This window comes from Hippocampus bargibanti, linkage group LG03 (genome assembly GCF_051943395.1).
Source record: "Hippocampus bargibanti isolate YZ-2025 linkage group LG03, ASM5194339v1, whole genome shotgun sequence".
NCBI classification, from domain to species: domain Eukaryota; kingdom Metazoa; phylum Chordata; class Actinopteri; order Syngnathiformes; family Syngnathidae; genus Hippocampus; species Hippocampus bargibanti.
In genome coordinates this window covers 29,628,936-29,648,147 of record NC_142736.1, presented here as the reverse complement: position 1 = coordinate 29,648,147, position 19,212 = coordinate 29,628,936, and the positions used below count along the sequence as shown (strand labels likewise).

The 19,212-nt window shown below is 41.7% G+C and overlaps 1 protein-coding gene and 1 long non-coding RNA gene across 7 annotated transcripts in view; one reads left to right on the top strand and one right to left on the bottom strand.

Annotated features, from left to right (window-relative positions):
* The window catches only part of chd9 (chromodomain helicase DNA binding protein 9), a 76,388-nt gene that overhangs the window by 42,303 nt on the left and 14,873 nt on the right, over positions 1-19,212 (bottom strand). For 5 of the 6 annotated variants that reach the window (XM_088992989.1, XM_088992990.1, XM_088992991.1 and 2 more), the window contains one exon: positions 9,177-9,607. In XM_088992989.1, coding sequence (XP_088849115.1) covers positions 9,177-9,607 — 431 coding nt within the window. Of the gene's footprint in view, positions 1-9,176; positions 9,608-12,586; positions 12,735-19,212 lie in introns of those variants that run through there. The other variant, XM_088992992.1, reaches the window with a different exon arrangement.
* Positions 12,814-14,081, top strand: LOC148900923 (uncharacterized). The gene is made up of 2 exons (XR_016114547.1): positions 12,814-13,203; positions 13,694-14,081. It is a non-coding gene; the product is annotated as an uncharacterized LOC148900923 (long non-coding RNA).

The following is a 19,212-nucleotide window of genomic DNA, read 5'->3' as shown; positions in this document are numbered from 1 at the left end:
CTGGTAGCTTCTCTCATTAATTTGTCACGAAATCTTAAGGATGACACCCATAACTGGCTTTCGTTGATGACCAAGGAACAATAAAGACTTGGCAGCAAATATGTGTGTCTCTGCCCTCACTGCTAAGCACATCACAACAATAAATACAGAATGTGCGTCGTATAGTGAGCTGCATGAATGTGAGGTCATTAGCATCCTCACACTGTATATACAAAGATTCTTGGGGCAAAAGTGAGCATAAGGATTAAGTATGGCCAGTAACATAATCATTGGACAGTGGGAACAAAGCAGGAGAAGTGAAAGGTTAAAAAAATACACTACTACTAATAATAAGAATACTACTACTGCTACAACTACTACTATTACTAAGACTACTACTAATACTAATAATAATATAATAATAATAATACAGTAAAGTCTCGTTATATCGATATCGGATATATCGATAGTCCCGGTTATATCGATACTATTTCTATGCACGCACGGAGAAAATTACATGCAAACAGGGTCGGATATATCGATAGTCCCGGTTATATCGATATTTTTTCGGCCTCCCTTGAATATCGATATAACGAGACTTTACTGTATAATGAATACATATATCAACTAAACACAAATAGCTAGCCAGAGAGCTAGGTTGCTCGACAGACAGACAGACAGAGAGACAGACAGACAGACAGACAAATAATAATAATACATTTCATTTATAAGCGCATTTCAAAACTCTCAAGGTCACTTTACAGTCACAGGATGAGATTTAAAGAAACAAATAAATACATAAATACATAAATCAATACATGAACGGACAGATGGGCAGATAAATAAATAAATAGGCTTGAGTAACATTGCAATAGCAAGCATCCCCCAGTCTGGTGTGTCAGTGTGCATGCGCATATGTGAGTGGTGGGGGTGGACGTTGTGGGTGAATTGCACTGTGTGACTGCACTTCAACTAAAACAAAAGACCGATAGACCAGAAAAAAAACAGGAGCCTGTTCTTTTTGTTGCTTGATAATGCTGTTTTTAAAAACAAAGCAAAACCTAAATTCTTCAGACAGTTGAGGGAGAGCGGGCAGGAACACCGTGACTTTTTTATCGGATTTTGCAGCGTCAGCTGGCAAACCAGGGTCGTGGGATTCACTCAGATTGTAGTGGCTCTTGAATGTGGACGCTGGAAGTATTATCGGGTTTTAGAAAGTGTGAGGGAAAAGCCTATTTGTGCAGCGGTGCACTGCTATAAAGAGCTGCCTCCTCCTTCTGTTAGGCCCTCCCCTTCCATTCCATTCCCTTCCCCCTCATCATGATATTACATTTCACAACCTTCTGACAATGACACGTTATGGTTGCCATGCAACATGCCCTTGAGAGCCACAGTTTTGCAGTCCCGGCTGTGACATCACTTCCTGTGTAAAATGCTGTAACACAGTGCCTGCCTGGCTTTGAGCCCCGAACAGCAAGCCTTGAGAAATGTGCCATGTCAGGGTGATATAAAGCCTCCCAGCTTTGACACCCACAAACATAGAGAATCCGACTCATCAAAATGTTTCTGGTGGAATAAGAGTGTTGCCGCCGGGCACTGGCTCAGCAGAATAAACACGATGACATGTATAAAGCAGCTCTGCATATTTGTGGTATCGGAGCAGCAAAATCATTTTTGACTGTAGCTCATTCACTGTTAGTTTTGCAGTGCAATGTTTTGGAACTGTATCTGTGAATGCGGGCTGTAACCCGTAAGAGTGTGAGCGCTGCATGCTCTGACCAACAACATGCTGGAAGCTGCATGGCGAAACAGAAAACGTAGGATCAGATATTCATTATGGGCTCATTTTTTTCCTCCACGATGTCTGGCTATGGTGACTCGTTCATCCCCAAAAGGCTCATTTATCCTGTTGTATATGCAGATTGGCAATGTTATTTATTTACAACTGCGGCGATTTGCATCGAGTAAATCAAGACCATTCCAGGAAGTGTGTCAATTTTTTGGTGTATTATCACACCTGCATAAAAGGCCTGGCCACTGTGGGAAATAAAGCCTGATCCTATTAAAGAGGACCACCATATGTGTGAATACACCCCAAAATTAAAAAGAGCAGAAATCTAAAGAAGCAATTGAATTTAATGAATAAAACATGATTTTCATCGATTTGGAATAATCAAAGATAAATACAGTAAAGTCTCGTTACATCGATATTCTCGGGAGTCGGAAAAAATATCGATATAACCGGACTATCGATATATCTGATCCCGCGGCATGTAAATTTTCTCCTTGCGTTCATAGAAATAGTATCGTAATAAGCAGTACTATCGATATAACCGATATCGATATAACGAGACTTTACTGTACATAAATATATTAGTGAGTGAGTGAGTGAGTGAGTGAGTGAGTGAGTGAGTGAGTGAGTGAGTGAGTGAATAAAGGAATGAATGAATAATTTTTTATATGGACTCCCCGTCACATATTTTCAGCTATTTTGACATCAGCAACCCAATCGCATGGTCACTGAGCCAAAAAAGAAAGAAAAACCATACTATTAACGTGACCTTCGATGAAAAGGTTTCTCAAGCCGTCATCTGTACTTCTTTGACAATGAGAGCCAGTTTTGCAGTCCCGGCAGTGACATCACTTCCTGTGTAAAATGCGACACAGTGCCTGCTTACACAGACGTATTAATGTGACCATTTTTCAGTTACCCGATGATCATTCTACTTATCTTTGTGACTGCTTTATTTTTCTGCCTCTGATAGTTAAGACATGTTAAGCGCTTTGTTATGGCTTCAACTGTTGTTAAAGCGCCATATACATCAATATGTATTGTATTGTGTGTGAATGAATCTCTTGTGATAAATGAGGATTCACTGTCAATATTTGCAAAATAGTCAAACAGTATATACGGCCGCAACCGAGCGTACCTTTTTGTGCCATGTGACGACTAATTCTCAAGCTTCCAATCTCTGCATGTCCGTACGTAGCCTTACAAACCAAAGGACACTTGTAATTGTGTCTTGAAAACTAGGGAGGGAAAATGGAGTGTGCAACATAGCGGCTACCAGCAGGAGCATTGTTTATTTGACAACATGATGTCAGCTACGGAACATTGTTCCACACAGACCATTGTTGTGGCAACTCTCCTATTGAAATAAGGCGCTGTCGATGAGACAGCAAGTAACAAATGAATTCATTAATTGACTTACAGGACAACCGACGCCTCCAGACAAGTTGTGTCCATAATTTGTAAAATCGCTTCAAATGACTTCGACTGAGCGTATTTTACAAAGATTCCACCGCATATAGCTATATTTTATGTTTTAAGACTCACGCTAAATATTTAGGAAGTCTTGTTTTTTTTAGTTTTCATCTGGAAAATCATTTTTGTTGGGTGTGTAGATAGTCAATCTATTCCAAGAGGCTGTTAAAAGGCTTATTATAAAGAATTATCATTCGTATGGAACTGATTAAGCAGGTCTTGAAGCCACAGAAGCCAAACGTACAGCGCTTCAAACAGCAAGAAAAACAGCCATGCATTGTTTTGTCATACAACAATAAGGTTGGCTCCGCCTTTCAAGATGAAAAATGGATACGGCGCTCTGTCACATGCACGCAAATATGAAAAAAAAAAAAAAAAACCCCAGCCGTGCACACACCCTGCAAAGAATTATAAGAGAAAATATTTTTTAAGCATTTGATTTACCGGAGCAGAGTTAGATTCATCCGTGCAGGAAGATGAGGTAGCAATACTGTGGTACACTATGCTGTGGAATATAAGATATATTTGAACCTCCATTTTCTATCACGTAATTGAACTCACATGCACCATTTTGTGTTTTTTCCCACTACTCTGAGCGCTTTGAAGGATCAGCATATTAGGGAAACAGACCGGCACTCAGGAAACATTTCAACGGCTCCGAGAATGATGGAAGAAGCATATTTATAATCCGGGGAGGGGTGAGATGGGGGTGGGAGTATAATAACATTAAGGAGAGAGGCGGGAGCACAATGCTCTCATCTGCTAATTATACGCAGTTATTTTACAGCCGGTTGGGTGCATGAAAAATCAAGTTCCAGCCTGCAGAGAGCAGAGATGGCGATGGCCGCAAAATAAATAGATTGTGGTCTTGAGTAAATCATGAAATCTTTGTTAGATTAAAACTGATTTGGCATTTCTTTAAAAAAATAAATAAATACATACATAAATATGTTATCATGGAAGTGGCATGCAATCTACACTGCCATTCACAAATTTATTCGGCAATTCAAAATGTGACGTCGAGTGCAATTCCCGAATTTGTTCGGTTTTGTTTTTTTTTTTTTCTCTTGTTTGGATGCCGATAAAACCCTGGCCACGGCCTCCTGGAATGTTTTCCCTTCCACAAGGGGGCAGCATTTCCCTTTTTTTTCATGTTAGCGCTTTGTTCCAGCTTCAGCTGTTGTTTAAGCGCTATATAAACCAATATGCATGTGAATTATTATCATTATTATCATTGTCATCAAATGGTGAGTATAGTTTTTGCTTTTTTGAACGTTGCTGTGCCGATGACCATTTTGTGTTTGGGAGCCTTTTACTGAGTGAGTTGCTTGTTCTGTAGCCACAAAGGGACATAAGTCTTATTGTGCCGGTCCCAAGCCCGGATAAATACAGAGGATTGTGTCAGGAAGGGCATCCGACGTAAAAGCTTGGCCAAGACAAACATGCGGATCAAACCTCTAAAGATAGAGGACATTGATTTGCTGTGGCGACCCCTTGAAGGGAAAAGCCGGAAGGAAAAGAAGAAGATCATTATTATCATGATTGTCATGATTATCATTATTATAATTATTTTGGACAGTTTCCCTCATTTCAAGCACATATAACTCATTCCCAATTTTTTTCGGTTTTTGGTTTTTCTTGCAGGGGTCTCGATGAAGCAGCGGTCAGACCTCTGGCAATGTTTTTTCCCTTACACGAGGGGGCAGCATTTCCCTTTTTTTTCAATGTTAGCGCTTTGTTCCAGCGTCAGCTGTTGTTAAATCGCTATAGAAATCAATATGAATATATTTCATTGTATTTTGGATAGCCGCCCTCATTTAAAGCTCATATAACTATAGACCCATTTAATTTAGGAATTAACTGTTTTTTTCTGATGAAATAAGAGAGTCTAGGGTTTCTTACGCTGCATTGAATGTTTATGTAGTCCCAAAACTCAATATTCTGTGGGTCCTGGAATTCGAGTGACAATGACAAAAACCCTGGCACTGCAGTGGACACATTTTTGCACAAGCATAGCAGTGAATGAATTAAGGTTGTGATAAGAAAAACATTTGAAATGCCAAGTGTGAGCGCATGCGACCTTCGTAATTATCAAGAGTGGCCGATGCTGCCAGCTGGAGGGGAGGCAGAGCACACCCTCCATTGAAAACCTTTAATACATTATGGGGCTAGCCTGGATGGCGCGTGCCAATGAGCAGGACTCTGCCTCAAGGGCTGCTTGTCATGATTCTTGCCGGCTTTCTTCATTACCGATAGCCAACTGGAAGAGCAGTGAGTCTTGACGGGCAAGCATGATGCCGTCCCTCAATCAAAGCTTCAAAGCATTCGCAACGACAACAAGACCTTAACCTTTTCAGAAAACATTAGAAAATGTATTATGCTTCAAGCGCCTTTCCTTCCGTTGTCTTATTTCAACACAAATGACTCATATCCAAAGCAAATCTGAAATTAAATCTCACATGCGATTGCAGCTCTTCTCAAATCAACCGGCAACAAAATGGTTGCTGTGTAATGCGCTGTTTCCAAGCAGGGACACTTTAAGTGTTCAGATTTTACCAGGTAAGTCAGTTGCGTGTGTTACCAATCAGCAACACAAAGTCTGTGTGCCATGAATGCAACATTTCACACACTCCCACCAGGAACTTGTACATCTGAACTTGCCATCAGCTCACAGCGTGAGGCATTCACGAGTCGATAAAATTTTAACCAGACCATCACGATGGCTTAAGTCACCACAACACAGGGTCTCGCTTCCTACAAATGCAGCTTCTTGTTTGCTTTCATAACTGAGCTCATAGCTGACGTGTGCACATTTTTAGCATGACATCCCTGATCCACTGGTGGAAGGACACTTCATCCTCTCCTTTTTTATCAACAGCTGCTTTAAACGAAGAGTATGCTGAAAAGTGGTCAAGATTGAATGAGTGTCTGTATCGTACATGTTATGTTATTTTGTATAATTTTGTCATTATGTGACTATGATTTCAAGATGGCTCCACGAGGGTAGTGGTCTTTACAGCAGCTTCTACACGTTTTTTTTTCTACTTTCTCTGTTTCATCACTTTGCTATTGTAAATTGTAAATGTATCCATTGCGATACGAATAAAAATAAATTAAAGAAAGAAAAAGACGACAATGGAGGCCAGCTTTCATCTTTTGACATCCAGTGGTTCTTCGCAAGACCAGCTTTGCTTGAGGGGAAAAAAGGCACCTTTTGTGTTTCATCCGCATTGTCAAGCACATATGAATTGATTTATTTGCCTCTATATTTATTTATTTGCTATCTATTAGCTATATAGCTGTCAAGCTAGCTATCTAATAGCTATATAGCTATCTCGCGAGCTAGCTATCAAGCTCGCTATCTAACTCATCCCATGACTGTAAAGTGACCTTGAGTTTTGAAAGGCACTTATAAATGAAATGTATTATTATTATTATTAGTAGTAGTAGTAGTAGTAGTAGTAGTAGTAGTATGAGTAATATTTTAGCTAGCTAGCCAGTTTCTATCTATTTGAGTTAATTCCGGGTCGAGTGAACGCTGGCACGTGTGGCTGCCGCTGCTCACCCACTGCAAAACTTATCCTGAGACTGTAAAGTGACCTTGACAGTTTGGAAAGGCGCTTATAAATTAAATGTATTAAGGTTTTCTGATTATTCTTAAAACAGAAAAGGAAAAAAATGGGTACAATCCTATGATGTAATAATGACTGTTACACAAGTTGCCCTGGAACAGAGAGCTCCATTCGGAGGCTGTATTCTTTCCTAATGTAGGCCATGGATGGTTACACTGACAGAAAAAAAATAGGTTACGCAGCTCATTACCCTGCAACAAGGACAGCTCATGGTGATATCTTTTGAAAGAGAGATATTAGACCCATTGGGTATGCATTTCATTAAAAAGTCTGTTCGTCGACTCCAGTGCAGGTTGTTGTTGGAGGGAAAGCAGTAAAGCCTCATCTCATCTTGCGATATTTTTCGAACGATGCTTGTGTTGAAATTTCAAAGAAAACGTTGCTCCAGTGGTGCCACCAAATTAGTATGCGGGCGATCAAGATGAAACTCGATGACCCTTGAAATGCATTCACGCTTTGAGTAATCAACCCAAGCGGGCGCGACATAAATTGCTTGTGCTAGGAGAAAATTTGGCATCATTACCACATTCATTCATTCACGTGCTGCCTCAGCCTGAACATCACCACTGGCTGTGGACAGCACCTCCATAACTGTGCTATGGTGAAATGGGAAGGCGAATGACACTTGTATCTGCAAGCCGGAGCTGTGTCACTTGTGAATGCGGCTTTTGTTTGCACCTTTCTCGTTTCTGATAGCCCGTTCCCAGTTTATTGTCACGGCACGCCATAAAAGTCTGAACTTTGAGCTGCCGTAAACCATCTCTGGAAGAGCACCTGCAAAAAATCTCATCTCAAATGTAAATCTCCGTATATGGTACAAGCTGTACCATTATTAATGGGAAGGTTTGTGTTCGATCTATCGGCATTGAGCTACCTTTTAGCAAAAAAAAACTACCACTGCCATTTGTATTCATTGCTGTGAATTTGATCTGTGATATGAACATAGTCATTACTCCACTAGTCTACTCCAGCGCCAGTGTTTTTGTCACTGTCACTCGAATTTCAGGACCCACAAAATATTGAGTTTTAAGACTACATAAACAGTCAAAGCAGCATAAGAAACCTTAGACTCTCTTCTTTCATCAGAAATAAAAAGTTAATTCCTAAATTATATGGGCCTGTTGTTATATGAGATTTAAATGAGGGCGACTGTCCAAAATACAACGCAATACATACTTTATGGTTTATAGTGCGCTTTAGCAACAGCTGAAGCTGGAACAAAGCGCTAACGGGGGAAAAAGGGAAATTCTGCCCCCCAAAAAAACACAGGTCTTACCACCGCTTTATCAGCACCCCCGCAAGAAAAAACAAAACAAATTCGGGAATGGCGCTCCACGTCATATTTTCAATTCCCGAATAAATTTGTGAATGGCATTAAACAAAGAGTCGTTGGGTAATGTGTGTAAAGTAAGCGAAGCCTAAACTGCAATGTTACAAACAAGCAGTGAAGTAGAATCAGGTGGAACAAATGGGTTAAATTAACCATGGAAATGGATCAATGAAATGAGAGAAGTTTAGCCAAAGAAATTCTGGATCACTGAATTAAACATCGATGAAACCAAATCATTTTAGTCTTCCCCAGACAGTTCAGTCATCCCAAGAGGAAGCGGAATCTCAAAGGACCTCAGGAAGAAGGTCATGTCAAGACATTCGTCTGGGGAAAGCTTGAAAGTTACCTAAAAAAATCAAGATTCATCGTTCCACCGTGAGGCGGATTGTACATAAATGGAAAGAGAATCTCTACAACCCTGAGAAGTGGTCGACCTTCTCAAATATCAGCCAGAGCCATGAAGAAAAATGATAATTCGGGTAAAAGCCTACCCAAACATTACGAAAAAAATGATAGGGTGTTTCCAAAGAATCCCTCGCCCAGAGAGTATCTGGATCACTCTGAAGCTTTTACAAAATCCATTTGAGGACCAGATAAGTCCAAAATTGACATAACCGTCACCACTACATACCAGCTAAAGAAACTGTGTATTACAGCGAGAGTATCTGCAGGCATTGAATGTAGACTGATCTACATCTACTGAAGATCTGAAAAATAATGCTTCCTTGGGCCCATTTTAGGCATCTAATTAAATGTGTAATTCTAATTTCTAAACTTGAAACCAGAGATTATAGAAGAGGCTGACTTTGGACCAATCATTTTTCGTTGCATACCACGCAAACACACACTCACTCGCACAAAGCTATGTCATGGTGATGGTTTTAACTTTCGAACTTGACAACAGCAGCTAAAAAGAAGATTTTGCAACCTGACTAGAGAGACACGGAAGTAAAAGATGAGGAGCACATACCCGATCTTGGGTTTCTGCTTGGATGTGGAAGAAGGGACGATGCAGGCCTTCCTCGAGGCTTTAAATTTGGACCGCGCTTTCCCATTTCCTTTATGCTCCTGGCGCCGCTTGTGCTGAGAAGACGAGCCAGGGAAGCTTCCGGGGCTCATGATCCTCGGGATGTTCTTCTCGCCGCGCTGTCGGGCTTTAGCAATCGCCTCCGATATGATCCGATTGGCCTTTTCCTGTTTGTCCAAAGGCGTCACATCCAGCTGGTTGTGCGTCCGCCGCGGCGTCCTCTTTTCCGAGGGTGAGCTAGACGAGGACGAGGAGGAGGATGACGATGAGGAGGACGATGACGATGAAGAAGAGGAGGAGGACGATGAGCTGCTCTTCATCACGGGACTGAGGGCCCGAACGTGGCTCGCAGGACCATTGGTGTTCTTTCGAGGCTTTAAATAAACAAAATAGGAAAAAGAAATCAGCCAAAGTTAATGTCTCCATTTCCAAAATGTCCTGCAGCTCACAAGTATGCCGCTGAAACATTCGCTGACACGCAATCACAGGATCACCCTATTTTTAAACTGTCATTCATGAATTTCAGAAGGCGAAGATTGAACATTTTCCTTATTTCAGTCCACAGGTTTCAAGGGTAAGTGGGGCTGTGCCCATCGCAAACCGGCCAACAGAAGTCACGGAAGATACTTTAGTATTCTTTGTAATATGGCTTCTTTAAAGGTGTCGGACGTTTCGCTTCTTATCCAAGAGGTTTCGTCAGCTAACTAAAATTTGCTGGTAGCTCTGGCCCTATATATATATATATATATATATATATATACACACACACACACACACACACACACACACACATATATATATATATATATATATATATATATATATATATATATATATATATATATATATATATATATATATATATATATATATATATATATATATATATATATATATATATATATATATATATATATATATATATATACACACACACACACACACACACACATATACCAACTACTAGTTTCCATGCTTTTTCCCAAAGCCTGGATTTTCAAATTCTCATTATCATTAACTATGTAGGTTTAATATTTGATGTTTCTGAGCATTAATTTTACATCCATGGCAGTAGTTCAGAAAACATACAATCTTGCAGGAAGAATGTTATCAAACTTATGATCTTCAGTTGAACATACCATTAAACAGAGCTACAGTCCAACCATTCATTCAGATAAACAAACACCCCAAACAGTCTTAAATTCTTTTGCTCAAATGGCCCCTGGAAGACCTTCAGCTTGAGAAAAGCCAACATTACTCCAATTAATCTAGAGCAGACGGACGGGGAGGAACCTTGAAAGCGTGTGCCACGTGAAAAGTCAGCTAGATTGAAGTCAGACTGGGAAGAAAGGTAGACTAATTAAGTGTAGCATTGGGCTTTGAGGCCGTAAATAATCATAGCCAGGCGATACATGATCGTATGTAAATGATGGATTGTGTGACAATGTCACGACATAGAGGATAGATCCACAAAAGGGCAACCTGCCATGACCAGTGGCCATGTATGAGTTCTGTTATTCTTCCACTCCACATCGGCAAACTAAAGACAAATTTAGAAGGTATTTATACTGTACTCCTTTGTGACTCAGGAGCAACAAAAATCAGCCATTCACCCATTTTCTCGAGTAAGCAAGGAAACATACGTTGTCCTGACTAAATTTGGTCAATAGGCCAGTTACACCTTGTACGAACCTGATGAAAAAGTAGTCAAAACAAAGTTGACATTGCGAAGTATACTCTAGTGTATATAGTGCACATTTTTACCCTAAATTGCTCCCTCTTACGAGTACCAGTCAAGAGCCGAGCAGCAGCATTCTGGACCAGCTGGAGACGCTTCATGAAAGATTGGCTGACTCCAAAGTAAAGTACATTACAGTCATCAAGCCGAGATGTGACAAAGGAATGAATTACTACTTCATGGTGCTCATCAGAAAAGTTTTATTTTCGCCAGCTGCCGAAGATGGAAGAAGCTGGATTTGACAACAGCACCGATATGTCGGGCAAGTTTCAAGTCACTGACCAGTTTAAGACCCAAGTTTAAGACTGTTGACTTTAGATAAGGAGCCAGGGGACCCAAGTCTATAGGATGAGATGTACAGTACATGGGACACTGGGACCAAACAGTATCACTTCTGTCATCTTCAAGCATTGCTTCAATTGCTTTATCGTACTTTACAGCGATTCATACACTAAAATATATATACGGTATATATTTTTTTCAAATAAGAATTAAAAAGCATTTTTGGGGATTGTGGATTGAGATGATAACAGTGAAATGTTTTGGATATCCGAAACATATTGAAGCACTGAAAATGTGTTCTTCTGCAAAGCAAATAGAAGACTTTGTGATATTAGAAGCTGTTAAAAATTAACACATTGTCACATGGCTGAAAGCACACTCACTCGGCGCTGTGCTCACTGTTTTTGACATTGTTTTATATGTCCGAGAAATGTTTTCCATCTAAAAAAATACGGAATTTATGGCTTTATTATTACAACGACAAGATGTTTGCGTGCACTGACAAAATCAGGTTATGTTGCCGGTTAAGCCCTTTACATGTCGCCGTAGCAGGTCTGTACGTGACACTTAAACCAGAAAAACGCCCGTCCCGTTTGACTAGGTTGTTGCGAAAACTACCCCCTGCTACAACTTTACCAGCAACATGTGTACCTACGTGCACTGGAGACAGGCCAACAAAAACAAGCACACACAAAGGCTGCATTATGACCAGTCACGTGTGCAACGCCGCCGAGACCATTAGGTCGAATTTTTACCGGATCACGCTGGAATGTTCTCATTGAATGGTTAGAAGGGGGGAAGGGCTGAAAGTAATGCCTCGGAGTGGAAGAACACCAGAGCACAGAGTGAGTGGGGTTGAGATATAAAAACAAACGGCCGTGTGTGAGCGCATACAGTATGTGTAAAATGCAGCAAAAGCAAAAAAAAACCGGTGCTGTTTGTAACTATGGATCTATATATAACTGAAATTACAGGTTTCAGGTACTGGAGGCTATGATTACCCCGTAGAAATGTAAAACAGGTAGCGAGACAGATGTGGGGTGGCTACATCACGCCGGTGAAGCAAACACGTGAATTAAATGAGGAAGACATTTTGGCGAGCAGTTTAGGGCGGAGAAGGGGTAGAGAAAAATGTATTGTCATTGGTCCTATATGAGCAAAGCATGAGAATATGGCAGGGAAAGGGAAGGGAGGGTGAGGAAGGGGAAGAGAAAAAAAAGGCAGCAATGAGTTCAAGATGGCGGCAGTGCAGCATGAGTCGAGTAGGTTGTTCAGTTCCTGCCGGCTCCGCCCCTCCCCTCACGCCAACCCCTCCCTCCCAGAGCTCACTTACCCTTCCTCTTGGCCTCTTCACTGTAGACATTTTTTTCTCTTCCTCTTTACCTCCCCCCTACAAACTCCCTCCCTCACTTGCTCGCCCCCTCTCAATCTCTCAATCTCTCTCTCTTTCTGTGTGACCGGCGAACAAAAGCCCCTTTGCCCTTTCGCCGGGTTTTCTCGCCGACGATCCTTCTCCGGAATAAATACACTTTTTCCAGTCTCCTTCCTGGACTGGTGAGTGTCTGACACCCCCTCCCCCTTCCCCTTCCCCCTCCCCACTGGTTTGCCTGCCCTCCTCCACCACCTCCTCCTCCGGCGACGGCGTCGGCAGTCCACTCGTCTTCTTCCTCAGGCGGTGCGTGAACGCCGGAGTGGCTTGTCTCCTCCTCCTCCCCCAGCGGGCAGGGCTCAAGAGGACTGCATGGGAGCTCTCTCACCCCTCCGCTTTCCCTCTTTACTCCCTCCCTCACCCACGTTGGTCTCTTCACGGGGTGATGAGGGAGCCGAGGCAGAGGAGGTGCGTGGCAGTCCAAGAAGCGCTGGCTGCCCCTTTCTCTCACCTCTCAGAGTTTCCCTACCGCCGGGTCATTGATTCCTCGTTCCCTCTTTTCCTCTTCATCCTGGGATAAGGTAGGTGAACTCCTTCTTAGAAGAGCTTTTTTTTGCTAATTATTTTTCTGTGCGCCTCCGCGTCGGCTGTGGCCCGCACACGGCAAGCTCCGGCAGGAAAATGAAAGCACAAAGCAGCAAAATGCATCAGCATGAATATTAGAGATGTCGTTAAAACCTAGGCTCGTATTCTCTCTCTCTCTCTCTCTCTCTCTCTCTCTCTCTCTCTCTCTCTCTCTCTCTCTCTCTCTCTCTCTCTCTCTCTCTCTCTCTCTCTCTCTCTCTCTCTCTCTCTCTCTCTCTCTCTCTCTCTCTCTCTCTCTCTCTCTCTCTCTCTCTCTCTCTCTCTCTCTCTCTCTCTCTCTCACCCCGCTCTTGCTCACCTCCCTCCCTTTCTAAAGGAAGTAGGCCAGCAGATGGTGCTAGCAGTTATTACATTAACTTTCACAACTTAACCCTTGCAGTACTGGATTAACTTCCTTCATCATTTTTTGGCCTTTTTTTCCCGTAGGATACAGCCAATGATGTGCTGATTTATTTCAGGAAACATTAGGAAAACAATTTGGGAGACTTGAGGCACTGGCCTTGACACAGCTCCCTCCCATCGCAGACGAACATGTGCAAAAGCTGGCTCATGGCACCAGGAATGACACATGGCTGGCCCAAAGCCAGGTACAGTACAATACAGAGACACGGTCTAGCTATAGCCACAGACAGTGAGGATTTAAATCTCTGTTATGGGTGGCTCAAACGCAAGTCATGTGGTAAGTGCAGTGGACTGGTAGCTATGAACAAAACAGCCATTGATTGTCATGTTAGCCAGAACAGCATCCGAGTTTGAATAATAAATGTTGGTGTTTGATGAATGCTGAAAAGTCAATAAAAGTACTTGAGACTAACTGGAATGCCGTCTTATTTTTAAACAAAGACTTCCATTTCTCTGTCAACACTCCGTCTTGATAGATTTCAAGCCTCTTTGTAAGAGAAGTTTGAAAGGGTGAGAAATTGTCTCTGTATGCTTTCCAATAGAAAACAAGCTTTGATTACCAGTGCTTTGGTGCAAGTTACAATTCCCAATGCAAGTGAGCCAATTATACAGTATCTAGTTCGAATGAACTTTATGTCATCCAAAAAATAAATACATAAATAAACAAACTACAACAAAACCAGACAATACAGTATGGTTTAAAGTCTAAGTCACATCGAAATGTTCCTTTCCAGTATCTGCTCTATGCGCATCTACTAGTCTAAACACAACATTTTGAATCATTCTGCCTTTGAGATACAGTAAAGTCTCGTTATATCGATATTCAAGGGAGTCCGAAAAAATATCGATATAACCGGGACTATCGATATATCCGACCCTGTTTGCATGTAATTTTCTCCGTGCGTGCATAGAAATAGTATCGATATAACCGGGACTATCGATATATCCGATATCGATATAACCAGACTTTACTGTATATGAATCAAGCAACATAATCCACAGTTTTTTATCCATCTCTGGGGGAGGCCATTTTGCCACATCCTGTCTATTGAAAATGACCTCACAGTGCTTAAGTGCTCAGCTACCGATTAAGCACAGCCCACCTGTATGCTGGGGTTGATCATGTGACATTCTATTTATACATAACAATAATAAATAAATAAATAAATAATCAATATAGGTTATTTAGGATTCCTAAAGTCCCAGACTCACAGTGATCAGCTTGATACTAAAATTGTGAAAACATCCAAACATTCCATATTTAACAAAATGTGACAGCAAAGCAAACCTAAAGTGTTTTCTGTCTAAATGTAAAAGGAAAGACACTATGTGAAAGACGACCACTGTTATGAGGATGTGCGCGGTCAGAAATGTATGTAACTGCAACAGGAGCTACAGCGGGCGGCAGATTCAACTACTGGGTTGTGCTTTGTAGTTCAGACTTGGACTGGGTTGGCATTCTTACTGACAGCTGTGACTCCAAGTTTTGTCCTAGCACAAATGTACCCTCTGATAACACATGTCAGCCGTTAGAGCATCCTGCCTAGTGCACACATTGAGAGTGCCACAGGTCGCAAAGCATAAACAATTCCACCACAATCATATTCGAAGCAGAATTTGGAAATTTCCTAACACAACCTTTGGTTCTTTAGGCATCACAAGGCCACTAGATGGAGCTTAAGCTGTTACTCAAACAACTTTACTACCATCTGGTGGCAGCATGGAACATATCACAAAGAGCACAAAAACAGCAAATAGGCAAGTTTAACAGCAAATAATGTCACAGGACCCAAAAAATATGCAAATAGGTAAATTAATGAGTAGGCGGGGAAACACAGCAGGCATATGGCTAACTATTATCGAGAAACAAATTTATACTGGATGGATGGATAAAAAGTAACTCACAACTAGGGACCATTTAGAGCAGAGGTCCCCAACCCTCGGATCGCTGACCGGTACCGGTCCGTGGGTCATTTGGTACTGGGCCGCGCATAGAGAATAAATAATTTCCATAATTTCCATTTTATTTATTATCTGAGTCCGAACTATGTTTTATTTTGAAAAATGAAAAATTACCAGATTACATCCGACGTAAAACTCAATCTGTGACTTCAGGGGAAAACGACAACTGTCTTCAAATTGGCTGATAAAGTAGCTGCATTTAAAGCCAAACTAGATTTGTGGGGACGGCGCGCGAATAGCAGTGTTTTTGACATGTTTCAAACATTGGCGGGGTTTTTGGAAGAGACTAAGTCCGAGCCTTGATTCCCTCAGCTGATGCACGAGCACCTGTCTTTGCTTTTAAAAGAGTTCAAGTGGTACTTCCCAGCCACAAAAGACCCACAACTGCAAAGGAATGGATCCACAACCCACAAAAACAAGACTTCCGGAATATTCAGCGCGAGTCTTAAAAAGTAAAATATAGCTATATGCGGTGGAATCTTTGTAAAATACGCTCAGTAGAAGTAATTTGAAGCCATTTTACAAACTATGGACACAACTTGTCGAGAGACGTCGGTTGTCCTTTAAACATTACCATGGTGACCATAGAGCGTTAAGGGGCAGAGACGATGTTGTTGGCGCGATGTTTCCAGGACTCTGCTAATAAAGTTGTATAAAAATACACAATGGATTCACGTTTATTATTATATTTAAAAGAAAGAAAAAAAAACAGTTTCCTTGCCTGTCGTATCATTTTATTTTGTTGTATTCATCCGCCTGTCCGTGAAAATATTGTCTGACATTAAACCGGTCCGTGGCGCAAAAAAGGTTGGGGACCACGGATTTAGTGTTCAATCAGGCTGCCATACCTGCTTTTGGAATGGGGCTGGAAACCGGAGGACCCGGAGAAAAACCACTGCGGGGCAGGGAGAACATGCAAACCCGACACAGAAGGGGCAGACCGGGTCATGAACTCAAAACCGCCACACTATGACGACAGCGTACTAACCACTTGAATACCGGGCCGCCCCAAACCTAATCCAAAAATATGAAATTCAGCAAACAAGCGTATTGGTGGACATACGGAATTACCCATTGCCACCATGTATTGAAAACGACAACATTGTTAATTTGCTAGTCACATGCGTCCCGGCTATGCGGCAACTCAAATGTTAATAGGCCTGTAAGCTCTGTTCAAGAGGGAAAGCGACTCACTTGAAACGCAGATGGGGGTTACAGGAAGGGGAGGGGACTATTTGCTCTCTAAGGAAGAGCAGGCGAGTGGGTGGGTGGCTGCACAGGTGACAGTCTCTTGACACTCCATTCTTTGCCTTCTTTTCTGTCCTCCACAGTGAGCAGATCCATTAAAAAAATTAACAGAGGAGCTGAAAATGAGCGACCACAGCAGGGGTGGCCACGTTTCTGTGCTCCTGGTACATTTAAACAATTTTTTTAGGCTCTTTGGATAGAACTACAGCAATAACAAATGCAATTTGTGTTTTTATAATAACCCTTCAAACTTTTTAAATGGTTGCTTTTGCTGCAGCCAAAAAATTATATTGGATTAAAATGCAATACTTCACATTGTTTTTTTCATTGTATGCGAATATATGCATTTTTTTCATTAAAGCACAAATGAACTAATTCACTACCATTCACAAATTAATTCGGGATTGAAAATATGACATAGAGTGCCATTTCCGAAATGGGGGATTTTTTTTTGCTTGGGTGCCGATAAAGCTCTTGGCCAGACCTCTGGCGATGTTTTTTCCACTTCCGCAAGGAGGCTGCATTTTCCTTTTTCCCATATTAGCGCTTTTTGTCCCATCTTCAGCTGTTGTGAAAGCGCTATATAAACCAATGTACGTACGTATTGAATTGTATTTTGGACAGCTTCCTTCATTTCAAGCTCATATAACTCCAGACCCATATAATTTGGGAATTAACTTCTTTTTCTGATGAACCAAAGGAGTCTAAGGTTTTTAACGCTGTACTGAATGTTTATGAAGTCCTAAAACTCAATAGTCTGTGGGTCCTGGAATTCCAGTGACAATGACAAAATCCCATGCACTAGAGTGGACACTTTTTGCACATCTGGCAGCAAATGAGTTAATTATCTTTTACCCCAATCCACAAGCTACAGTGTAACACCTGAGGCTAACAATGCACCCCCATCCCTCCTACCCTCTCTGGAGAATCTGCTCAAAGCCCATCACCGCACTATCAAGGCACTGGACCCCCTCTGCTATCTCGCCTACTCCGTTGTGACCGCCCAGATGGAATCACGGCACGGGTGAAGCAGAAGAGTGTACGCTTGCAGTACATGCTCTTTGCAATGTCACATTCAACGGGCTCAGTTTGAACACTGGCCTGGTGGCCTCATGCCAAAGCCAGACTTGTACAGTGCCAGTTTGTGCAGATGCCGCTTGTGCCAACCACAATAAACCTCTCTGTGCAAGCAAATTTACATAATGCCCGACTACCCACCAGCCATTTAGAGCTGTTGGGAGATGACAAAGTTTGCAGAGGTCTTTTTGTTTTCAATAGAGCTGATCCTCCTCAGCTTCACACCTACTTTAAAGCCCATACCTCAAGTTTTATTTTCAGAATGTATGACACAATGTTCACCCCACCACAACATTAGCTGTGTGTGCTCAGTGTTCAGTGTTTTGGTAGAACCGGTTGGAACTGCTCACAGTGTCATCATCAATTTGAACACTAGGGGTGGGCTGTGAGAAGCATAGTCAGGAATTTCACATTGCAAAAAAAATGGGTGAGATAAATGTGTGTATCGGAGCCCAATTCAAGGTGGGCATCTTTTTGTCACATTCCTCTTTTCAGAAAAACCTATTGAAGTATGTACCTCCTAAGCATAAAATGCAAACTAAAAGCACAAAAAAGAAAGAAAAAAAACTTTGATGCTGCAGGTTTCATCCATCCATCCATTTTCCATACCGCTTATTCCTCACGAGGCGGAGGACACCCTGAATTGGTTGCCAGCCTATCGCACGAAATGATCAGCGCTTTATTGGCACTCAAGCATGAAAAAACAAAACCCGAACAAATTCGAGGATGTCGCTCTACGTCATATTTTAAATTCACGACTAAATTTGTGAATGGCAGTAAATGAGTTAATCTATATCATTTCATTGGCTGAATGTACATTGTTTGACGTCATGTGTCGAAAGACAATGTTAGTCCGGTTGTGAGTTGACTTTAATTAAGCCACTATTCCTCAAGGCCGAAAACGCATGCCTGTTCCGAAAGGTTCCGCATAAAAGCAAACATAACTGTACTCTCTGGCGGAAACATCGCATTAGGATGCCAAAAGCAGACAGAGACGGTGGATATTGAGGTTGGGAGTTATTCATTCAAGTTTACAACACTTCTGTTTATTACAGCACAGCCAAAGGAGTGGGGAGTGTAACTTTAAAACGGGTGGAGGGGGACGCATATAAAGAGGCAGCCAGACATAATGAACACGTTCCAGGAAGATTTACATGTTCCAACAGGAAATTCTCTCTCATTTCCCAAAAAAAATTTGAGGCAGGTGTCAACTCCCCTGAAGCTATCGGAGACAGACTTGAACCAACAAACATGAT